General features: G+C 48.6%; 1 protein-coding gene across 3 annotated transcripts in view; it reads left to right on the top strand.

Annotated features, from left to right (window-relative positions):
* SMOX (spermine oxidase) overlaps nt 1-16,749 on the top strand; it is a 38,596-nt gene extending 21,847 nt beyond the window's left edge. The window contains exons 2-8 of one of the 3 annotated variants that reach the window (XM_063101758.1): nt 3,588-3,821; nt 7,464-7,687; nt 11,979-12,152; nt 12,303-13,062; nt 13,713-13,873; nt 15,751-15,840; nt 16,284-16,749. In XM_063101758.1, coding sequence (XP_062957828.1) covers nt 3,614-3,821; nt 7,464-7,687; nt 11,979-12,152; nt 12,303-13,062; nt 13,713-13,873; nt 15,751-15,840; nt 16,284-16,421 — 1,755 coding nt within the window. In that variant the 5' untranslated portion in view covers nt 3,588-3,613 and the 3' untranslated portion in view covers nt 16,422-16,749. Of the gene's footprint in view, nt 1-3,587; nt 3,822-7,460; nt 7,688-11,978; nt 12,153-12,302; nt 13,063-13,712; nt 13,874-15,750; nt 15,841-16,283 lie in introns of all 3 variants that reach the window. The other 2 variants (XM_063101749.1, XM_063101767.1) reach the window with 2 other exon arrangements.
* The last annotated feature ends 8,334 nt before the right edge of the window (nt 16,750-25,083 follow it).

Genomic DNA, 25,083 nt, shown 5'->3' with positions numbered 1-25,083 from the left:
TATGTCTTCTCTGTCCCTTTCATTTGGACCCCAGGGTGTGTTGGCTCCAGGGGCTGTTATGGGGGCCATGGGGAAGACTCATCTCTTTGCCCTCTGGGCTATGTGGATGGCTCCTCTGGCTTCTTGGGGGCACCAAGTGTTGATGGGGCTCATCTGGGACAAGGCCTGTGTAGGGACAGGACTGGGTTAGCTGTCAGGGGTGCGAGGGACCCACGTGACCCCTGCTTACCTGCGTCACCTCCACCTGGCTTCCCATGTGTGATGTCTGTTAAAGTTCAAGTTCTCTGAGAGCTGGTGTTGGAAGCTCAGGGTTCTTTCTGTATTCATCTTAAAGGTAGAGTGCTTGCCCACACGTCCTACAGTCCATTCCAGAACTCCGTTCCAAGGACAGTCTGCTCACAATGTAGCTATAGAACTTGAAAAAGTATTTTCATGCATGAGGCCCTTGAAAATGCTGACAGTCTTGTGACATCCACACAGGGACTTATTTGACTGTCCCAACAGGGTAGCGAGGACAAGCTGGCCCAGCCAGGCAAGGGAAGCTAGGAAGTCAGGAAGGCCCTTCGGCACAGGCATTCCTTCCCTCTTCAGGTTTCCCAAGGCAGGAGCTTATCCAGTCCCCTGGTTTTCAGAGGTGGTGCCCTAGGGAGTCTGGGAGGTTCTGTGATGCACAGCACCTCCATTTTAATCCCATTTTCACCCTGGCCCCATAGCAGTTTTTCAAGAATGGGTTCCACCAGTAAGGTTTGAGAACCACTGTAGCCCCTTTATTGTATAAAAGTTGTTTGGGGGATGGCCGGGGCAGGGGCGCCAGCCGGGGACCCCCAGTCCGGGAGCTGGGAGCTGGGGCTAGAAGCCGGGCAGGCAGCGGCGCCACGTGGGTCGCGGGGTGCCGGGCAGTGGTGGCGTCATTGCAGCTGGCGCGGGCCCTCTGGAGCGCGCTGCGTGTTTACAAACCTGACGCAGCGTCCCGAGCTCGGCTGGCAGACATCCGGAGGCATCATCCTGACCCTTCCTCCCCGCCCACCCGTGCAGGCGGCCACATCCTCACCTCTAAATTTAGTCCACAGGAAGGAGAACCTGAGAGAGGGAGGGGCCAGAGGAGGGAAGGACTGGAGCCAGCCCTGACCTCCCTCCTCCCGGGAAGGAGGCAAGAGCTAGTATTTGTAGGGGGAAGCGAGTGTGGGGGAGGGGAAGACCCAAGCCCCCTTCCACCCCGCAGCATGGCCTCATCCCCTGGGAAAACGGGGACACAGGCTCTCTTGGAAGGGGGCGGAGAGCCCTGCCTGTTCAACGGGAGACTCTGCCCGCGAGGGGCTCCGGACCTCGGGCGCCACCTTCCGGCCCTTTAGGGAACTGGTTCTGCCTGGAGCTAGCCTTGGTCTCAGGGGATTCGAAGGCCTGTCAGGGGCTGGTGGGGGTGGGGAGGCATTCCGGTCCAGGTCGAGGCTTCGCCTGGGCAGGTGGAACGGGTGGGGACAGGCGTGAGGAGCAGCTTCTCAGGCTGAGCATATTTCGAAAGAGCCTCCTTTGTAAAACCTATGATGAAGTGATGTTAGAGGACTGGTTCCAAGTGAGATGGGAACTCAGTGGTCAGAACTTTGAGATGTGTGGAGAAGGAAGTCAATGTGGCAGCCTTTGATTGATTGATTGGAAAGCAGGAATACTGTCTTGCTATTGAGGTATACATACATACATACTGTGGATTGCACGAATCTTAAACGTGCAACTCAATGAATCTTTACATGTACATTGGGTAACCGCCACTCAGATCAATATGTATATTCTGTCCACTGCAGAAACCTCCCTCCTGACCCTTTTCAGTCATCCCCCCTCCCTCATAACCTCTCTTCTGACCTCTGTCTTCCCAGATCTGCTTTACCTCTTCCTGAACTTGATGAAATGCAGTCATACAGTATGTAAATGCAGTCATGCAATATGTAAATACAGTCATACAATATGTAAATGCAGTCATACAATATGTGCCCTCTTGTCTCTGCCTTCTTCTGCTCAATGTAATAATGTCTTTGAATTACATCTCTGCTGTTGAGAGTATCGGTAGTTCAGTTCTGTTTATTACTGAAGAATATTCCATTTTGTGAATATGCTGCATACAGAGGTACTTCAAAAAGTTCGTGGAAAGATTCGTATTATCTTTTAATTCTATTTTTCCACAAACTTTTTGAAGTACTCTGTATTTATCTATTCTCCTGTTGGTGGACCTTTGGGTTATTTCTGTTTTTTTGGTTGTTATGAATAAAACTGCCATGAACATTCTTTAACACGTCCATTTGGTGGAATATGCCCTTTCTCCTGGGTGTATTATTAGGAGTGGGATTGCAGCTTCACTATGTATGGGTGACAGTTTTTTATATTGTCCTTGTCTGTTGCCCAGTAGCCACCCTTTACCCACATTTGCTCGCCTGGTAGATTTTAGATACTATTAGATTCTGAAACATCTGCCACTGAAACCTCAGCAAATGCAATTGGAATCTAAGTTATTTGGATCAAGGAAGGGACAGGGACAGGATCAGAGCTGAATGGCCCCCCATGCCTCCCCCCCAGGCACCTCCAACCCCCCCTGGTTATTCTGGGAAGAGAAGGGCAGCTCCTCATATCCCTGGGGCCAGATTCAAGGACCCCCTTGGCCTCCTGGCCATCAGCTCCCCTAGGCTGGCGTCTCTGAGCAAGCTGGCTTAGTGTAACTGTCAATTTGATGTCTGGCCTCTGGTGCCACGGGTCCTCATGGTCCACCGTTTCCTGGGCTCCTTGCTGCTTTGCGGTGACTGAGGGGCTGGGTGGCTGGGGAAAACAGCCTACCCGGAATAGCAGAGGCTTGTTGGATACTGGCCTCGTGGCACTTTCTGGGGGGAGGGCGGGACTATATCCTGCCCACCAAATTGCCACCTCATTGAGGCTGTGAAAGACCAACAGAAAATCAGCGAAAAGAAGGGGCAAGAGAGAGGGAGAGTGCCAGGGAAGAGCCAGGCGAGAGAGGGAGAGCAGAGGGTCCAGTGTTGTGTGTGCAAGTATCCTGAGGTCTGTGTGAGTATTCTGGGGTTGGTGTGGGCATCCTGGGGTCTGTGCTAGTATCCTAGGGTCTGTTTGAGCATCCTGGGGTTAGCATGAGCTGGACCACAGCAGCCATGCTGGACCAAGCTGGTCCAGGATCAGCAGCACCAGCATCATTCCCTCCTGACTTTGGCCTTCTCAGTCATCTGCTCTTGTCTCTGATTTAGGACCTGTGGTCAGGGAAGAGGCAGTGCCTAATAGGTTTGGGGGTGGGATTGATAGATTTCAGGGGCTTAGAATGGGCTCCCAGTTCTCCTGCCTGCTGGTGGGGGTCCAAAATGCATCCCTCCATTTCTTCTTCCCTCTTTCCTTGCCATCCTCCCACCTTCTCTTGTCTCTTCCTCCTTCCCTCCCTGTATCCTTTGGAGTTGGCTCTCGTCCAGGTCCTCAGGGACGGAGGGGGAGGACTCAAGACCCCCCCTTGAGAGCAGAATGTGATGGAGCCTGTGATTGTCCCTTGGGGCTGAGGGGAGTGAAGCCAGAGCAGGCGAGCTGTGACACCCTCTCCCCCACAGGTTCCTAGCAGGCGAGCACGGACGGTATGCAAAGTTGTGAATCCAGTGGCGACAGTGCGGATGACCCTCTCAGTCGTGGCCTGCGGAGAAGGGGACAGCCTCGTGTGGTGGTGATCGGTGCCGGCTTGGCTGGCCTGGCTGCGGCCAAAGCGCTTCTGGAGCAGGGCTTCACGGATGTCACTGTGCTTGAGGCTTCCAGCCGCATTGGAGGCCGTGTGCAGAGTGTGAAACTCGGTAAGCGCCGCGCCAGTCCAGCCTCGCCACTTCCCAAGGTCACATTTTGTCCCCTAGCCCCCAGCCCTGCCTGAAATCTTATTCTTTTAGCTCCTTCCCTGGTATAAATTTTCCATCATGTATCCTGTGTGGGTGTTTTCCAGAAGTTTCCTTTGCTCCTAGCAACAGCCCTCTGAGGTGGGCATGGTGGGGCTTTGACTCCCATTGTTGGAGAACACTTACTTGGTGCATGACTTAGGGTTAACAGTGTTTAGGAGGGAAGGGACACTCAAAACTAATCTCTCTAGTCACTCGATGGGAGAGTTTCTATTTCACAAGAATGGGAATTCTGCAAGTCACTATTAGTCATCAATTTTTGAGTATGAATTAGTGTATCACAGTGAGAGCTAGCCCTAGGGCAATAGGAGCTCAGGTTAGCAGAGCTGGAAGGGGGTTTTGGGCCTTTTTATGGGTGATGTGTGGGTCTTGGGATTGTCTAGGAAAAGGATCTGTCCAGATTGTAGACTAATGAGGACCCTGGAGAAAGCAGCCAATTAAGAGACTTGCCCCAGGAGTGGGAAGATCTTTGCCAGGGGTCCTAGAGAGTGGGGAAATTGCCCGAAATGCAGCTGGAGGTCAGAGCTTTCCAGCCAACGGGGGCTCTGACCAATGAGGGGTTGAGTAGGAAGGGACCATGAAAGTGACCCAGTGAGACCACACATGGTGGCCTGGAGTGTGTGGGCTACATTGACCCTCTAGAGGCTTTTGTGTCTGTGTCTATTCTGACAGTAGGCAGCAAGGCCAAGCAGAGACTGTGTGCCCACTTGCTCAGAGAAATAGATGGTCAGGGTTAAACTAGTAGAGGCTGAGGACACACAGTGACCTTCTCTCTTCTTGCAGCAACATTGGTCACACTAAGAGTCTTCCCCTAGAGCAGTGCCTGGAAGGCATGTGTGAAGTTGTGCTGCCCTTCTCCTGGCACACTCAAGAGTGTCTGCTGGCAGTGAGGAGTGAAGTGCCATCCAAAGAACCCATAGACCTGGGGACAACCAGTGAGGAAGCCCTACGACTCTCTGCTGAGCACCTGATTGGCTGGCTGGGAGCTTTAGGGAAGGGGCGGCTCCTTTTATGATCCTGCAGTCTTGATGAGACATTCAGGGTCTGATATAGAAACAGAAGATGGGAAAACATGGCCCAGTGTCAGTGGTAGCTGATGGCTGAGCCATGCCATGCAGGGATAGCATGGTATAAAGCAGTGAGGTGGGAGAGATGGGGCTGCAGGAGGCTGAGATGGTGCATGATTGATCAATCTATTGATGATTGGGAAAGCTTCCTTGGAGGCAGGAGCTCGGGTGGACTGAGATGATGGTGGGAGTTGGATAGGTAGTGATAAGAAGGAGGGGGTAATGCATGTGGAATGATGTATGTGAGGAAGACGGAGACAGCGCCCTGCCAGGAGAGGGGTGGGCATGTCAGGGCAAATGTGTAGTGTGTGCAGACAAACAGGGCTGCAAGCCTGGCTGCAGCTGGACCTGCCACATTGTGAAATGGTAGCTGTGAACTTGTCAGTGTGAGAGCAGGGGTCAAGGACACTGTGGGGTAGGCGTGAAGATGGTGCCTGGTGCCCTTTGGATGCAGGGATGCGGCAAGGATGACAGAGTTGGAGGGTCACATGGGAGAGGGCAGGTCACATCCTCAGAGGGGGTCTGCTTTGGGCCCCTACATCCTTGCAGGTCCTGGGGATAGATGTGGGGCACTGACCTTGCTCTTGATCTTGAACTGTTCACTTTGTTCCTGCTTTTGCTGAGTATCTGGGGGCAGGAAAGGTGTGCCATGTCAGGGCTGCCTAGTGGCTGTGTGACTTGGAGCTTCCTGCTGGGCCCTGGGAAGTGTTCGTGTCCCTCCCCAGAGTACTGGTCCCTTTCTTCTTGTGTTGGAAGCTCAAAGCAGGCAAGACACTTTGGGGAGCCCCAAGCCTGAGGCTGTAATGGAAGATTAGTAATTAAATGCCCTCAATGCCCACCGGGAACCTACTGGAGGCAGAGCACTTGGTTTTCAGCTTTTGGTGCCCTCCAGTCTGCCCACTTTTCCTGGACAAAGGGGCCTATACAGTCCCATCACTTCTTCCAGAGACACTAGGAAATTCTTTATTGCCGGCTAAGGCATGAAGTTGTTTGTGTTTTTTCTGTGTTTTTGGCACATAGTTGAATATAGGGCTATTTTTAGTAACTGTCAGTTTAATTAGAAGCAACCCCAGGGAAGGGAAGTCATGAAAAAGAGGAACGCCCAGTTTCTGGGGTGAGGGGTAATATCACTATTCATGATAGTGTATCAGATAGCCATGGCTGCATAACAAACTGCCTCAAAATGTAATGGCTTAAAACAACACCATTTTATTTGCACAAATTCTGGTATTAGAAATTTGAGCAGGACTCAGGTGGTTCTTTTGCTGGCCTCGCCTGGACTCCCCTATGTGACTGCAGCCATCTGGCGGCTTGACTGGGCTGCTTTGTCTAAGATGGCCTTATACCCATGTGTCTCGTGCTTGGCACAGGCCTCTGGCTGGGCCATGTGTTTCCAGCAGGATAAGCCTGGGTTTCTTTCCATGGTTGTTATGTTCTAAGGGGGTGGGAGTGGAAGCCATGAGGCCCTTTGAGGCCTAGCTCTGAAGCCACAAACATCACTTTCATCATGTCACAAGTCTAGTCCAGATTCAAGGGATAGGGAAAGAGACTCCACCTCTCGATTGGAAGAATGGCAAAGTCCCATTGCAAAGGGGCGTGTGTACAAGGATAGGAGGAATTATTGTGACCATCTTGGCAAACAATTTGGCACACGTATATCTTGAATCAGTCCTGTAAAAACAAAATAAAACTCCAAACAGTGTTCCTATCTGTTCTTCTTTCATTGTTTCAACTTCCCTAGGAGCTAGGCAGGGAAGGAGATGAATGTGTCACAGTCCCTGCAGCATCAGAAGAGGAAACTGAGGCCCAGGCATAGAGGTGACTTGCCTCAGAGTTCTGGTACCTTGTCTGGGATTGGGTTAGTAGAACCAATTCCCAGGCTCATCCGAGGAATGAGCTTTATTTCCCCTGGAAGTCTGTTTTAGATGGCCTTGAGGAGGAATCTTTCCAGCTGGAATGTTTACCCTCTCTCCTGCCCTAGACTCACTTGGGAGGGGGCCATTTTCTGTCTGGGTGAGGGGCTTAGACTCTCAGGCCACTGGGGCTATTGAGGGATTGGAACAAGGCCAGATGGGGACCTTGGTGTTTCACGGGAACTGTTGTACCCTCAGATGCCCACAGTATTTCTCCCTAGTGGGGAAGCACCGATGAGGAAGAGGGGGTTTGGGATCCATTGTTATCCTAGAAGAATGAGGGACTGGAAAAGAAGAGCCTTCCAACTGGACCAGTGAGCTGACTTGGGGGCAAATCATAGAGTCATTTGTGTGGTAGTTATCTCGGCTAGAAAGTGGTTTTCACTAGGAACTTTCACTGAAGACTTTGGTTTGTTAGAAGGGTTAGAGGGAGACTCTAATTCCCTTCCTTCCCTGTTGTAGGGGGTGGAAGGATCTTTTTGGAGGAAGGAGGGGAAACACTGTTCTGGCCCACTCTGAAGAAGTCCCCTGCCTCTCTAAGGGCCTGTTGTTGTCACCATCAGGAGACGCCACCTTTGAGCTGGGAGCCACCTGGATCCATGGCTCCCAGGGGAACCCCATCTATCATCTAGCAGAAGCCAATGGCCTCCTGGAAGAGACAACTGATGGGGAGCGCAGTGTGGGCCGCATTAGCCTCTATTCCAAGAATGGCGTGGCCTGCTACCTTACCAACCGTGGCCAGAGGATCCCCAAGGACGTGGTTGAGGAATTCAGCGATTTATACAACGAGGTGAGGTGTGAGCAGGGCAGCTGGGTGTGGGGGTGTGGGGGGAGTTGGGAGACCTGCTGGAGTCTTCTTCATCTGGGTTGTTTTTGCATACTCTCTGGGCCTTATATCTTGAAAAACAGGGCAATGTGAGGATAAAATGAAGATGATGAATGCAGAAGTACTGGACAAGAGATTATTTCTCCAAAAGGCCTAACATCTTTTGTTAGATTTATTACCAGGTACTTGGCTGGTGGTGATTGTTATTGCTGTTGTTGTTTTGGATACTTTTATGACTGGTAATTTTTTTTTTTTTTTTTTTTTTGCCGTTTTTTCGTGACCAGCACTCAGCCAGTGAGTGCACCGGTCAGTGCTATATAGGATCCGAACCCGCGGCGGGAGCGTCGCCGCGCTGCCAGCGCAGCACTCTACCGAGTGCGCCACGGGCTCGGCCTTATGACTGGTAATTTTAAAAAACCTTTATTTTCTAATTGTTCCTGGTATATAGAAATACTTGTATAACTGATTTTTGTATATTAATTTTAGCTACCTTGCTGAATTATTATTTTCATTCTAACAATATATCTATTATGTTAATTTATTAGCTTATACTTCAATGATATTTTGGAATTTTATGTATATAATCCTACACCAAAAATAAGAATTTTGACATTTTCCTTCCTAATCCTTAGACCAGCATCATCTAATGGAACTTTCTGCAATGATGGAGATGCTTTAGACCTGTACTATCCAGTGTGCTAGTCACTAGCCACTTGTGGCTCTCAAGCACTTCAAATACAGCTAGTGAAACTGAGGAACTAAATATTTAATTTGAATTGCTACAGGTGACTAGTGGCTACTGTTTGGATAGCACAGTCTTAGACTATTTCTTTTTCTTGCCTTATTGCACTGGTTAGTATCTCAGTGCGGTGTTAGAAGTGGCAATGACACATATCCTCCTCGTTTATTCAGGTTTTAAAATTTTTTTTTTTAATTTAGTATCTTTCAATGTTTCTGTGAACTGCACTGAACAAGCAGGTATTGTGCAGGCTGTGTCTTCTAATAGATTGTCACTTTAGTTTAAGGACCCTTCACTCTTGGCCAGCAAATTGACCAGCAAGCACCTATTGTGCATTAATCTCTTGGGCATTGGACAAGAGAAATAACCCTTGCTCTGGGGGGTGGTCTCTGTTCTGTGGAGGACAGGTACACTCAGTGTCTTGTACGTACACACCAACACGGCACATTGTGTTCAGTCCTGTAGTATTGTGTGTTCTCATTCACCTGCAAAGAGACTGGATTGCTAATGATCAGATAAGAACTAATATTCTTTGAAGTAGACCTTCCTGATCTACTGGGAATCAGTCACACCCTGATTCCCAGGCTGTTGCAAGTGCTTCAAGCATGGATGCCTCTTGAGAATGAACTTCAGGGCCTATGGCTTGTTCTTTTAAATGTCCTTCAAAGTAGATCATCAACTTCTGCTGCTCAGTTTGATTTTTGAAAGCCAAGAGTGTGAGCCATAAAAAACAGGGTGGATAAGGTGGGTTATCAGTCTAGATAGTGATGCTTTGGATCAGAAGGTGTAACCATGAGGTCAAGATTTCCTTGTGTGGCCCTTAACCAATGCTGGAGGCCACCCAAAGAGGTGTGTTCTAAGCATGTGAAGCCCTGCCTGAAAATATACAGCCCCCAAAGGATGGCTTTGAAGAATCACTCATTTGAATGTGTTATATTTATTAACAACTAAGTGAGTTTGTGTAGTAGTATCATATAGAGCTTGTCTCTAGAGTAAGACTACTTTGATTGGAATACCCATTCTACCATTCATTAGCTGTGTAATCTTGGGCAAGTTATTGAGCTTCTCTGAGCCTTACTTTCCTCATCTGTAAAATAGACACAGTTGTACCTACTTCATAGTATCATGAGGATTAAATGAGATCCTGATGAAAAGTGCTTAATGAGAATTGGAATGAGTATTGCTAGCTCTCACAGACCCGTCCCATTTTCCTTGGGTCATATCGGCAAGGTGTCAGTTAACCCAAGAGAGGAAACTACGCATATGACAGACCCATGTTCAGTTAAGCCTGTTCTAGTTGGTGGTTGACACAAAGAATCATATAGATGGACTGAATTTGTTGCTCCTCAGCTGGGCATTTTGGCCTCTAGTCAACACTAGCTAAGGACTGGCTACTATGTTGCTTATCACCCAAGGAAAAAGCCCAGGGAGGAGGAGGTGGGTTGAAAGCCTGACTCCTTGGCAGTGGTCCTGGGTGAGGAATTTGCTGAGGGCTCCATTTAAGGCTAAACACCCAGCATCTTGTGACTATAGAGGAAAAACAAAACAATTTAACTCATTTTTTTTCTATATAATTTATACTTCAGAGATATGTTTAATTCATGTTTCTCTCATGGGGCGTGGGAGGGTGGACATAATGGGCTTTTCCACCCTCCTTCCTCCTGTGGCTCCAGGGCCTAGCCTAGGGCTGGGGTGCAGGGCAGACATCATGCCTAGGAATGTGACCAAGTGCAAACTCACTGTCGGAAGGGTAATACAGCATTCATCAGCACCAGCCACAGAGGTCCGGCCAGGGAGCCTCTGTTCGTCCATGTCCTGGGGGTGACAGCAGGGGGCTGTGGTCATGCTTCCATCCTGGTCACAGCCCCTCACTGATGCCAGCATCTTGCATTAAGTCCAGAGTCCTTACTTAACATGACTCTTAGCCTTTTATGCCCTGGCCCCTGCCTGCCTTTCCAGAGTGATCTCTTGCAACTTTCTCTTTCCTTGCTATCCCCTCCAGCAAGGCTGACCCACAGTATGTTTCCCAAATGCATCTCCGTCTCTTTTTCATCTTTGAGTATGCTGCTCCCTCCACCTTAAACACTTTTCTTCTCTCCCACTGCCAACCTGGATGTCTCCTGATGGTCCAGAGTTGTTGGGTTGATCTCAAAACCCCCTGAGCACTTTCCTATCCCAGCACATCATGTAGAAATGTGTAGAAACAGCCCAGTTATGGACTGTCTTCCCAACTTGAGTGCGGCAGGGGCTGGGGCCCGTGTCTTTCTTGCCTGCCATTACAACCTGTGTCTAGCACTGAGCGCAGTAAATTTTTTTTTTTTTTTTTTTTTATAAGAAAATGAAATTTATTGCTTACAGTTTCTGAGGCTGGGAAGTCCAAAGTCCATCTGTTTTTTATTTTATTTTATTTTATTTTTATTGAAACATAATTGATTATACATATTTGTGGGGTACAGAGTTGACTACCAATACTTGTATATAATATGTGATGATCAAATCTGGGTAATTAGCATATTCATCTTTATAAAACATAATCATTCTTTGTGTCCATTAACTAATTTCTCCCTAATACCTTCCTCCTCCCCCTTTCCCACTTCTTTTTTTTTTCCTTCCAGATATTATTTTGTCAATATAAAATGTGGTTGATTATTGTGGCCAATTACCGCGGTAAATGTTTTTGAGTGAATGCTGGGGTTCAGACCTGGCCTGTGGGGATCCCAGGCATACCCCAAGACTGGCTTACTTTCTTCAGATATCTGCCCCTGTTTGGGGGTCAGATATGGCAGGCAGGGGAGGCATTAGGACCTTGTTGCAAGGGACCGATCATCTTTATCTGTCCATGAGGTGTGGATTGGAGTTCTTGCTGAAATATGCCCATGATTGTGTTTCCATTCCTTGGCACACTAGGGTCTCCTCGAGATCATTCCTTCTGTGTTCCTCCCTCTCTTCCACAGCCCATCTTCCAGAAAACAGGGTGTTTTGTATGGAGCAGAACAGGACCAGGGAGGTGTCTCTGAGAGATCAAATTTCAGAGCCCTTCTGCTGTATCTCCCCCAAAACACTGGCCAGGGACAGCTCCAGGCTGCCCTGTTGGGAGACAGCAGAGCAGACACACTCTGCCAGGGCTGGCAGGGAAAGGGCTTGTGCAACGGGTTCTTGTTCTCCAGTGCAGGGGAGAGTCCACGTAGACCTGTGCAGAGCCCGTGAAGGAGTGGTTTCTTTCCCACAGACTGTCCAGGCACCAAATGTTTCTGTTGGTTCTGCCCCCATCCCTCACGGGCCTACAGGTGAGGAGGTGGCTGTCCAAGGCAGCTTGCCATCTCTGAGCTTTGGTTCTGTGGGTGCAGTTTCAGTGCATCATTAAGCACAATACTGATTCCCCAGGGGAGAGCAGCCAGGGGCTTGGCACATTTTGGGGATACTGGGGAGCCTGTACTTTTGAGTTGGGGTCCTTCTATTTGAGATGGAGGTGCAGTGAGGGAGTGTGTTCTCAGCCTCCTGGGATCTCTCTGGCAGGTCTATAACTTGACCCAGGAGTTCTTCCGGAATGGTAAACCAGTCAATGCTGAGAGTCAGAACAGCGTGGGGGTGTTCACCCGGGACGAGGTGCGCAACCGCATCAGGGATGACCCCGATGACCTGGAGGCCACTAAGCGCCTGAAGCTTGCCATGATCCAGCAGTACCTAAAGGTATCTTTGCTGTGGAGTCCAGGTGCCAGAGTGAGCAAGACTGGTTCTGGGGCAGTCTGGGTCCTGGGAGGGCTGTGCTGCTGGGAGGGCTGGCTCCCACTTCTGCCCAGCTCTGCTGATCACCCGGCTTCTCTTTGGGTCTTCCCACAGGTGGAGAGCTGTGAGAGCAGCTCACACAGCATGGACGAGGTGTCCCTGAGCGCCTTTGGGGAGTGGACCGAGATCCCCGGCGCCCACCACATCATCCCCTCAGGCTTTATGCGGGTCGTGGAGCTGCTGGCCGAGGGCATCCCTGCTCACGTTATCCAGCTGGGGAAGCCTGTCCGTTGCATTCACTGGGACCAGGCCTCAGCCCGCCCTCGGGGCCCTGAGATTGAGCCCCGGGGTGAGGGTGACCATAATCATGACACTGGGGAGGGTGGCCAGGGTGGTGAGGAGCTGCAGGGGGACAGGTGGGATGAGGACCAGCAGTGGCCAGTGGTGGTGGAGTGTGAGGACTGTGAGGTGATCCCAGCGGACCACGTGATTGTGACCGTGTCGCTGGGTGTGCTCAAGAGGCAGTACGCCAGCTTCTTCCGGCCAGGCCTGCCCACAGAGAAGGTGGCTGCCATCCACCGCCTGGGCATCAGCACCACCGACAAGATCTTTCTTGAATTTGAGGAACCCTTCTGGGGCCCCGAGTGCAATAGCCTACAGTTTGTGTGGGAGGACGAGGCGGAGAGCCGCACCCTCACCTACCCGCCCGAGCTCTGGTACCGCAAGATCTGTGGCTTCGATGTCCTGTACCCGCCGGAGCGCTATGGCCATGTGCTGAGCGGCTGGATCTGCGGGGAGGAGGCCCTTGTCATGGAGAAGTGTGACGATGAGGCGGTAGCGGAGATCTGCACGGAGATGCTGCGCCTGTTCACAGGTGCGCCCCACCGCCCGCGCCCACCCGGCCTCTTCCTCACCCGCCATCCTCTGCTAGACCCGTGGCAGCTGTCCCCTCCAAGACTGTGAAACGGAGGTGGCTGTGCCCACTGCGAGAGCTACAGCAGGGTGCCACGCTCAGCCTCGGGCTCCTGAATTACTCCCAGTTTGGAGCTTGAAGCACTGAAAACGATGGGTGCTATGTTTCTTCTCTCTTTCTAAGGGCTGATGGTAAAAAACTCAGACATCACCGCCAACTGCCCATTTCCTACTCGTACTGTCTTGCTAGGAGTTGGATTTGTGTTTTGCTCTCTGATTCTTGTAATTGAACATTTTCACCCACTGTCCCAGGAGGGCCTCACAAGAACGCCTGCCATTAGAAGGGAAAACATGATTATCTTCAGTGTTTTTTAAAATAGGGAAACTAAGGCCACAAAAGATGGGGTGTTTTGCTAGGAGTCACAGATGGTGTCAAGGAAGTACACAGCTGGAGCCCCAGCCTCCGTCCCTCCCCCTCCATCCTCCATGCCCACCCCCGGCAGCCTGTCTTCCTGAGCCCCGAGGTGGGGTGGGAGCTGGCCATTCAGATATGTCTTCTGTGTGCAGCTGTTTCTCATCCTCCCTCCCCTTGGCTCTTTGACTTCCCAACAGGGAACCCCAACATTCCAAAACCCCGGCGAATCCTGCGCTCAGCCTGGGGCAGCAACCCCTACTTCCGAGGCTCTTATTCGTACACGCAGGTGGGCTCGAGCGGGGCAGATGTGGAGAAGCTGGCCAAGCCCCTGCCATACACGGAGAGCTCCAAGACAGCGGTGAGGAGCGTGGAGGGTGCAGGGCGAGGAGGCGCATGGGGCGTGGGTATTCTGTATGTGCGTCTGGTCCAGGGAGGGTGAGGAGGGTTAGGATAGTGTTCACTACAGGGTGCTAAGGTGAAGCAGGGACGGATAGCTCCTGTAATGAAAGAGAAAAGAAGAAGAAAACGTGCACTTAACATCTGGAAGAAAAAATGGAGTCAAATCAAAACTTTAAATGCTTTCTTGAGGTTGTGAAAACTGTGCCGTTCTGTGGTCTGCTGGCCAATATGGCATTAGCCACATTTAATGTAAATTTATTTAATTAATTAAAATTTAAGTTAATAAATTAAAAGTTTAGTTCCCTGGTTGTACTAGTCACATTTCAAGTTCAATAGCCACCTATGGCCAGTGGCTACCATATTAGATTGTGTAGCTACAGATCATTTCCAGCATCATAGAATGTTCTATCGGATAGCATTGATTCAATGGAAATTTTGTCCTAATATTTTTAGGAAATTAAATTGAGAATACTGCCTCTTCCCAAAATTATGTCAGCTGTACACTAAAAAAAAATAGTAAATCTGAGAGAAATACATATTTTCGCTCCTATGAAAGTGGATTTTGAGTTTCTCCCACCAGGTGTACACGTACAATAAATGTTAAAACCCCAATAGAATTATATTTAAAACAATTCTTTGGTATAACTGGCAAAGGAGATTTCAGTCAACCACTGTGCACTGTGCCTGCCTGCCTGTGCTCAGGGGGAGAAAGAAAAGGGCTGGTAAAAGAAAAAGAGGTTCTCAGAAAGGCCCTTAGTGCTGCCATATCCATCTTCCTCAAAAGCAGACCTTCTCTTGTCACCTGCATCAGTTAGGACTAGTGCATGTAAAAAAAAGCAAAGAAAACAAAAATAAAGATGGCTTAAAAAGACAGGAGCTTACCTCTATCACATAAAAGGAAATCTGGAGGCAGGTGTCAGGACCCTATGTCATTAGCATGTGGCTCCCATCTTTAAGGCCAACTTGTGGTCCAAGAGGGCTGCAGAGGTTCCAACTCTCACATGTGCATCTTAGGCTGGAAGGAGGAGAAAAGGCAGATGGGCAGAGGAGGTGAACCCTTGGAACTGAGTCTGATGTTTCTAAGCAACAGTATACTTGAAGCTCATTGGCCAGAACTTAGTCACATGACCATACCTAGCTGCTGGAGAGGCTGGGCCACATTTTATTTTAGATGTTAATGGACCCAGTTAAAAATCAGGGCTTTGTTAATGAGAAGAGGAGAATGGGTGGAGGTGGGAGTAGGCAGCTTGTGCTCTGCCACAGTATACACCCCCCTTCCAGTTTAACAGCCTCAGTGGCTCCTTGGTGGGTTACAGCCTGACTACTCAGAGTGGGTGGTCTGTGGACCGGCAACTGCCTCACCTGGGAGCTTGTTAGAACTGCAGACTCTCAGCCCACCTCAGACTGCTGAATTAAAAACCACAGTCTATCAGGATCCACACTGGTGGCTTTGCACATTCAGCTTGAGACGCACTGGGATAAAGTCCAAGTGCAAGCTTGCGATGCAAGAACTTGTACTTTGCCTGGACCTCACCTGGATGGCCTGCTTTCTCAAGGTTGAGCCCTGGCTGTACTACAGTTCTCATGGTTTCCCAAATAAGGCTGCCTCAGTGCATTTTTGCCCCTACTTTTCCCTCTGTCTGAAATGTCCTTTGCCTGTTTATTCGCCCAGCATCTTCCAAGAGCCAGTCCAAAGGTCCTGTCCTCTGGGAAGCTTTGTGGGATCCCCCCGACAGCAAGCCTCTTCTCTGGGCTTTCAGCGCCTCGCCCAAACACCCATCACGTCACGTATGACGCTGTTTAGTAATTGGGTTTCGTGTCTGGCTTCCCCACCAGCATGGAAGCTCCACAAAGCAGCAGCCCGGTCACCTTTTATCTTCCAAGTGCCCAGAACAGTCCCTGGACTCTAATAGGGGCTCCATAAAGGTTTGTTAAATTACCACCTAACTTTATTGAGTGCTTACATTCTTCCACGTTCTGAGTGCTTTAGGTACATGATTTCACTTAATCCTGATGACCACCTTCAGAAGCAGGTGGTATAAACCTGTTTGGCAGATGAGAAAATCAAGGCTTAGGAAGGTTAAACCGCTTGCCCTGAGTTCACTGGTAAGAGGCACAAGGAGCCTTTGAGACTGCAGAGCCTGGACTCCTAACAGCCTCAGGACAGAAAGATCTGAGGCCTGGGCATTTGGGGAAGCAGAAGGGAAGGTGGCCAGGTGGGAAGGGCAGCTCCTCATCCTGTGGAAGGAGCAATACCTGCATCTTGATCTTCTCTGATTTGTAGTATGGATGGGTGGTGAGGAGGGATGGGAAGCCTCTTGGTGGCTCCTGCTGTCCCTCCACCCCCACCTACCTTTCCCCCCACCCAGCCCATGCAGGTGCTGTTCTCAGGTGAGGCCACCCACCGCAAGTACTACTCCACCACCCATGGTGCTCTGCTCTCTGGCCAGCGTGAGGCTGCCCGTCTCATCGAGATGTACCGAGACCTCTTCCAGCAGGGGACCTGAGGGCCATCCTCATTGCTGAGCGTGTTCCTTGAAGAACCACTAACTCGTGACTGCCGGCCCCTGCCCCTTGCTGCTGCGTGCTCCTAACTTCCTACTCCTCTGTAGAATAGATTTATACCTTTGGTAGAGCTAGACACCCTGATGGGCTCCAGACCCAGTCCTGTAGCTTTTCCTTTTCCCCAAGCTGGGTGGTGACCAGGGTGGGGCCCACTGCCGATTTACCTCTGTGCCCAACCGCTGGCCTCCCACTGGCCTCCCGTGCCTCCCCTTCTCTCCCATCTAGTTATTGTAAGTGCCTTCAATACTTTGCATTTTGGAATAATAAAAGAGGCCACCCTTCCTTTGCTCCTCAGCCTCTGTGTGTGTGTGTGTATTGATCACACTCCCTTTGAGTGAGGGGATGGTGAGGGGAGCCATGGTCTGGCTCTGCCCCCAGAAGGGAAAGTGCCTGCCTTTACTGGAAGGGGTACCCACTCACCCCAGTCTGTTTGTGGTGTTTACCTTCCTGCCGGCCAGCGAGGCCTCTTGGGAATAAGGGCCTCTCACTGCCTGGCCCCTGCTCCTTCAGGACTGGCCTGGGTCTGCTACTGGCCTTTGCTGGACTTCTCAGAGCTTGAATGGATGACAAGCTACATGGAGTGAAGGTGAGTTTCATGGGAGGGGACACCAGTTATGGCTCTGTGCCAAGCTCAGATGTGTTCATTATTGATCAGTGTCACCTGGCAATGGGGCTGTGGATCTGGCTCTTGGGGTGGCTGCTTTTGAACCTCTGGGAAGGAAGATAGTCTGCCCATTTTTTTTGGCAGGGGGGATATCCTAAATGTTGCCCACCCACTATGTTCCAAGGCTTGCCACTTATTGGGGGGTAGACTTTTTTTTTCTGAGTGAAAATACACGCACTCCCTTATATACAGTCACCCACATATACATATACACATATACCCACTTACCCACATGCAAACATATGCACACACATGCACTTCTGCATCTACACACATACTTATATGCATGTGTACACTCCCCTGTACGCTGCACATGCACATGCCTACACATACACACAACCACACCTACACACACTAGTGCAGAACCTTAAAGAACATTTAGTCATTTTCTTACTCCGGGTTTCTAGTGATAGAATTTGCATTCTATAGAGTTGAGGGGGTGGAGTGGTAGGGAGGAGTTGTGAAAAGCTGGCCGGGCCCCTCCGGTCTAACTCCATGTGAGCTTAGGCTGGATCCTCTGCTCAGACACTTAGGGCCTGCCCTTGATAGACTCTACATTCTCTCCCCAAGTTATGATGGGGATGTCCAACACACAGACACGCCTGTACACACACCGCCATGCACACACACTCACGTCCATGCATGTACCTAACGGGCATCTTGCTTTGCTAGGGTTGCTCCACCAGAAATCTTCATGGAGTTTATGGCAGGGATTTATATCCATCTGCTGGCATACCTTTAAAAATTATAAGTGCTGTATATATATTAAAACATTTTTGAATAGGGGATCTGTCCATGTGGTTCAAGTCCAAAAGCTATGTAAGGATACATTGAAACATCCCCTCCCACAGCCCCATGTGTATCTATTCCTAGATATGTCAGTATAAAGATATACCATTCTCCCTCCTTTTTATACAAAAGTGCTGAAGTATTTATTGTTTTCCTACATTTTGCTTGTTTTAGTTAACAATATTTCTTGGACATCTTCCCATAACAGTACTTAAATAATGTACATTTGGACTTTACTTTGGTCAAAACGTGTCTATCTCCTCCTTGACCTAGAGTTACTTGACAGGAAGCCGCCTTCTATCACCTGCATGTTGGGAGGCACTGGTCCACCTCTGTCCCTCCCCAGTTCCTGGATTTCCCTGCCAACTACAGTGGGATGGACAAAAGCAGCCCTGTCAGAGAAGTGGGAGACAAAAGTAATACACAGGTTCTCAGGGTTCAGGTGTAGGAGTTCCAAAGGACTCCATGGAGGTAAAAGGGCTGGGAATGTTTATTTGGTGACTGCATGTTGGGAGCTTCGGGTGTGGGTAAGAGGGAGGGAGGGCCTATTCACTTAGTGCTGATTGCCTGCTGGGCGGGATGTCAATGGCACACGCTGGGCACACAATGTCTTGATTTGACATGGTGCCAACTCCGGCTAGGGAGGGCGATTTATCCCTGTGGGAAAATGAAACCTCAGACAAGAAAGCTGCCCAAGGTCACTCAGGTAGGTGGTGATTCTGAGACTTGACCTCTGAGGTCTGTCTGGTTCTGCAGTGCAGGCTCATTCCATGGCACGATTGAGTAGAGGCCATTGGTGGAGAGTGGACATGGGTGCAGCCACACTGGGAGACTGTGTGGCAGATTCTATTTTGGCTGTTAAGCTATGTGCCTGCCAGCATTTTGACTCCTGGGTACACACCCAAGAGGAATGAGCGCAGTTGTCCCTCAAAGCTGTGTCCCAAAACATTCATAGTGTTGGGGTTTAGAAAACGATACCCCAAAACACAGCACTTTAGCCTGCCGAGTACTTTGGAATGAAGAACATTGAAAGGGCCTAAGAAGCAAATTCTCTTTCTGACCTCCTGCCCTTCTTTTTCCTGCACCCCATCCTCCCCCAAGGCAGGCCATAGAAGCTAGTATTCTTCTTCCCCGGTGCCAGCCATAAAACCTAGAAACATTACTCTAACCTTCCACTGCCTTTCTGTCTTGGAGCTGGCCATGAAGAAATTCTTTGAGGGCTGGCTGGTTAGCTCAGTTGGTTAGAGTGCGGTGTTATAACACTAAAGACAAGGGTTCGGATCCCCAGACCAGCCAGCCACCAAAAGCCCCCCAAAAAACCACAATACAAAACAAAGAGAAATTCTTTGACCTATCTTGCCTGATAGTAGGACTTAAGGCCTTCGTTCCAGAGAGGTTCTGTCCTATACCCAGGGGGAAGGGAGGCTGCACAAAGAGGCCAAGAAGAATCTGAACAGACAGGCCTTGCTGGTTTGCCCACTTAGTCTATTAGGGTTAGATTATCCCTTTTTGTTCAATCAGGTTTCTGCATTCCTGTTCATTCTTTATAGAATATGAGTATAAAAATGGACAGTTTTCCCTTGGGTCTTTTGGTCTTCATTTCTGAAGGCTCCTGTGTCATGTAAAACTTTGATTAAATAAATGTGTTATGCTTTTCTCTTGTTAACCTGTCTTTTGTTATAGGCACGTCAGCTGCGATCCTTATGATGGGGATTGCACCTTTTCCACCCCATGATAACAACATGGTTGTTAATAGCAAAAAACTAGGAACAGCCCAGATGTCCGTCAATGGAAGAATGAATAAATTGCAGTGCATTCTTGCAGTAGAATGCTACACAGCAATAGAGAGAAATGAATGGGCGTTTGCAACAGCATGGGTTAATCTCAGAAACATTGTGGAGTGAAAGAAGCCAGACACAAGGCTATATACTGTTTGCTTTCTTTTATATGAAGTTCAAGAACCACAAAACTAATCTATGGTGTTAGAGATGAGAGGGTGGGGGTAGTGACTGGGAGGGGGTATGGGGGAACTTTCTGGGGTTACAGAAATGTTCCATATTACTGTTCTGGGTAGTAGTTGCACGGGTTATATACAGTGGTAAAAATGCATTGTTATATTGTGAAGATTTATGGACTTTTCTGTATGTATAACAATTTAAAGTTTACAAAGTGTCTGAGGACACCCTCCCTGGCGCTGCTGTCCCAAAGCATGGCTGTGTTGTAGCTAATTTCCTTCTTGCAGCAGAGATGAGTTATCTTGAGAGCAGATAAAGGGAGGAGGGACCTCCTTATGCCCCACCAGTTGCTGGGTGATAAGGACTGATTTTGTCACTGTTTGCCACACCCTATTGCCTGCATCTGCATCTGCAGCCACATGAGGGAAATTGAGGTTCCTAGGACTTGTATGAGGCTGTGCAAGGCCATGTAGCTCAGATAGGATGTGATCTCATAGTAAGGGACAGCCCTGGGAGGAAGCTCAAGGGGGAGCCTTGGGACACACAAGTGGGGACAGGTGGGGAAGGTGGCCCTGAGGAGACTGCCAAAGCAGCCAGCCCTCCTTTGTGCTGCTTCCACATCAAATAAATTGCATAATGTGGGGAGTGTATATGATTTACAGCTCTGAAAAACAGATTCAAGGCAGAAGAACTAGGAAGTGCAAGAGCCATTCAGAAACGAGGAGAGACTAGATGTACCAGGGAGGAGTTCCATGCTGTGATTGAGTTTCTGAAGCAGACTTGGCATTGACTGAAACCCAAAAAGCTCTATCAGGGGTGGCAAATGTGGCATACTTGGGCAGCAGCCATGGCAATTCCCATAGCCTGGTAGAAGTTTGCCTGGACAGGTAAGTTCTTTCCTGCACTGGATTCTATGTAGAATTGGTTGCATGGTTTCTTGTGCTGTGGGCATCTGGAAGTCCATTGTGAATGTTTTCAGTTGTGGCTCTGTGGAAGCCTCAGAAATGTTCCCTCAAAGCGCCTGGGGTACTTGGCAGGCACTGTCTCTGTCTGCCTTTGCTGCTTTGTGACAGGTGAGCAGTATTTTATCACCTACGTCATGGGAGCTGCCTGGGGTGTCTGCCTCTCCCACAAACAAGTGTAGGAGGGAAGCGCCTCTGGTTCAAGTCACACTGCATTTTCTTGGGCCTGTTGGGATGAGCTCAAGGATAACCCCAAGGTCCAGAGTGAGGTAAGCTGCTGGCTCAGTTCTTGAGAATTGCCTATCTAACGATCTGCTAAACGTAATGGCAGAATTACAGGAGGCTATGTTTTCTTATAATGAGTGGCTGGGCTGTTGAGGCTGCTTCTGATTTGTGTAGGGCAGCCAAACTATCAACATGCTGGAAAAGTTGTTGCCCTACTAAGATCTCCTGGCATCCAGGAGATCTAACCTCATGTTATGCATTTAATATAAGAAAGGAAGGTGTTGGTCACAGCCCTGTCTCATCTGATTTAACTGGAGGTTAATGGATGCAAAAGCCGTCTCACTTCCCATGATTTTAGCAGGGGTTGTTTAACATGGATTTTGCAGGAGTGTTCAAAACGTGGATTTCTATCAGCGAATGCAAAGTGTCAGACATTTTATTTTTGCAAATCAGTGTTTTTGAACTGTGTTTATTACTGCAAACTCAGCAATTTCAATCTATGGAATTGGATATTTCCTCTTTATGTCACCGCAGACCCCACCACTCCTGTTTTTCTTAGATCTGTCACTTTCTTTGTGACAGTTACACAGTCATCTATTCATCTCCAGTTCAAGGCCATGTGGCCACCTGAGTCTTATGACTGTTTTCATTTGTGAGCTACTTCAGTGTCCTTACCAGCTCCACGAGCCATTGGTTCCCCTTCTTTTGCCTGAATCAGTTTGGGTGAGATTTCATTCACTTGTGATCAGTCCTGACTAATTACAATTGATTCCAGGAATGGGATTTTACATTTGGTCTATCATTTCAGTTGGTCTCTTTCTAATACCCTCAACTCTCTTTCTCCCTGTTCTGTTAAAGCCAGTCAACATAATCTCAATTATAGATCAACCCACAGCTATGTGTGGGTCACCAACAGGTACTTCTGGAGAAAAACACAGAGCCACCACCTGCCAGCCAAAATAAAGCAAAGCAAACAACATAACACTGCCTACAGGATCTTTCCATGGACTTAACATGTCCAGAGCAGAACTCTTGATCTTCTCTTTCCCAAATCTAATCTACCCCTAGCCTTCTCTATTTGAATATAAGTGGTATAAGTCATACCACTCTTTGGCTCAGGGCAAACACCTGAGTCATCATTGACTCCTCTTTTTCTTTCATACTCCACATCTGATCATCAGATTTTCCATCAGCAGATCTTGTGGCTCTGCCTACAGAACACTTCCTGAACATGGTCACCTTGCACCTCCCCCACCGCTCCTCCCATCTCTGCCCTGGAGGCTGCAACAGCCTCGAAGTGGTGTCTCTTCCACACTGCCCCTTTTAGCCTGTTCTCTGCACGGCAGCCAGGTGAGCCTTTCAAAATACGAATCCAGCCATGCTGCCACCCTGGTTTCCAATGACAACAATTACATTAAGCATCAAAGGTGATGTCCAACGCCCTGTGTGATCTGTCCCCCAGCTACCACCTCCTGCCCCTCTCCCCTTCCCTGGGCCCTGGCTGTCCTCTTTGTCTAGAATGCTTCCCCCCAGACATTTGCAAGGCTCTTTCACTTGCTGCTTTCAGATCTCTACTCAGATGTCACTTCTCCAGGAAGACCTCCCTGAGCACCCTGTTTTCACAGCCTCCTGTACTCTGCTCCCTCGCCCTGCCTGTTTCTTCGTAGTCCTTCTCTTTCCCTGATGTTTCTTTGGTGTTTGTATATTTGTCTGTTTCCCACATACCACTAGAATGTACGTTCCGTGTTCACTGCTGCATGTCCAGTGTCTCCCAGATAATGCCTGGAATAATGATAGGTTATCAATATTTGCAGAATGAATGAACAAGAGAATGAAGAAGCCAAGATACATGGTGCCAATCTGGACACCCCACCCCCACTGTCAACAGGCAACATGGTCTCCTGCTTCACAGACAAACTAGAAGCCACCTGGAGGCAACTTCTTCATCTAATCAACAAGCTCAGGTTTCGTCCCCCTCCTTTGGGACCTTCCTCCTAACACAATGGGAGGTGAGGCTCTTGCCTCTCCTAGGGTGATCCTTCACCTGTGCATCCCATGCCCCAAACACAGGGACCTTGCCTTGTCTCTTCCACTCTTTCCCTTCCACATTTCCATATGCTCATGTCTTTGCCATCATCCACCTTCCTGTGGCTACCACCTTCCTCTGCTCTCCTTCACAGCCAAGCTTCACAATAGCATTTTCTACACTTGGTCTCTTTGTAACCTCACTCTCTTCACCATAGCAGTGTAGAGGGAGACCCAGGAAGGGCCAGGCTGGCTCCCCTTCTCACTATGGCTGGGAGAGGTGGGGGAAGTAGCCCGGGCCTCCAGGAGCTCTGGAAGCAAGGGCAGCCTCATGGGCTGAACCACATCCTCTGGTGCCATCTGCTGGCCATGTGGGAACACAGCCCTCTTGCTGCACCCAGAGCATCTGTGTCCTAGATTCTCTGAGCGTTTCTAAATTCAAACAAATGACAGACAAGCAAACAACGTTAAATCACAAGTGCCTTTAATTAATGTTGAATAAACGAATAAGATAGTATTATAGATTATTATACAGTATCATTGATTTTTTTCATTCTTTTTTTTTTTTTTTTTGTCTTTTTCGTGACCAGCACTCAGCCAGTGAGTGCACTGGCCATTCCTATATAGGATCTGAACTGACGGTGGGAGCGTCCAGCGCTCCCAGCGCCACACTCTCCTGAGTGCGCCACAGGTTCGGCCCTTTTTTTTTTTTCATTTTTAACACTAAAAAGAGGCCTCGTTGGACTCTAAGATGAGATACGAGGGGTCTTCAAAAAGTTCATAGAAGGATTCATATTATCTCTTTTAATTCAAGTTTTTCACGGACTTTTTGAAGTATCCTTGTATTTTCTTTTGTTCATTTGTTCATTCATTCATTCATTCTTTTATTCATCCATCAGTTGTTTAATGCTTTCCTTTTGTATGCCAGGCTCTGTGATAAGAAAGTTTAATTATGCTTCAAGAAATAAGTTCGCTAAATAAATAAACAGATAAGAAACGTGACCTTATTTTGCTCCTCAAGTGAAGCTGGACTTACAGTCTGTATATGTAATAATTATATGTGTGGAGGTAAGTAATGTGGATGTGAGGAATAAGTCTTAGGTGTAAATATATCTACTGTGTCACATCAAATCTGACTTCCTCCTGGGGACAAAATAAAGTCCCATTTCTAAAAAAATAATAAACATTTGTTAGAAGTCTAATTGTATACAGTAATACATGGATCATGAATGTATGGCTTTATGAATTTTGACACTACCCATGTAACTAGCACCCAGATCAAGAAACAGAATGCCCTTGTGCCCCTTCCAGTCACTCCCCCACCATGGGTTATCACTATTTGGCTTCTAACACCTTAGTTTAGTTTGTGCCTGTTTTTGTACTTCATGAAAACATACCCTGTTCTATGTGGTTTCTTTAGCTTGTAATCATGTCTGTGAGATTCATCCATGTTTTGTGTAGCAAGCATGTCTTCACTCTCACTGCTGGGTGTTTTCCATTGTGTGATAAGCCACGATTTACATATCCATTTTCCCAGTGATGGACAGTGCGGTTGTTTCAAGTTTTTGGCTATTAAAAACAGTGTGGCTATGAATATTCTAGTATCTATTTTCTGGTAAATATATATATATATGCATTTCAACTGGGTATGTTCCTAGGAAAAGAACTGATGGGGGAGTATGATGAGTACGTTTAGCTTTACAAGTTCAAGGTGTAATGGCTTTACGCTCCCACAGTCCACAGGGGAGGGAAGTGTAGTATTTCTCCCTGATTTCCCACCAGAGGTATTGACACTCTTTGTTATTCATCTTTGTTCTCCTCTCCCTGAGAAAATTAGTTGAGCCTCTTTCTAGTTAATCTCACAACAGCAAATGTCCAGGAGACCCCCCCAGCCCTCATTTCTACCAAAGCATCCTTGGAGGGTGCCTGGGGATATCACACATACCAGGGCAGCCAGCACTAGGCCCCAGTTACTAAGTTCAGT

The sequence above is a fragment of the Cynocephalus volans genome, chromosome 1 (assembly GCF_027409185.1).
Source record: "Cynocephalus volans isolate mCynVol1 chromosome 1, mCynVol1.pri, whole genome shotgun sequence".
Classification (NCBI taxonomy): Eukaryota; Metazoa; Chordata; class Mammalia; order Dermoptera; family Cynocephalidae; genus Cynocephalus; species Cynocephalus volans.
This window is presented reverse-complemented; position numbering and strand designations above follow the sequence as displayed.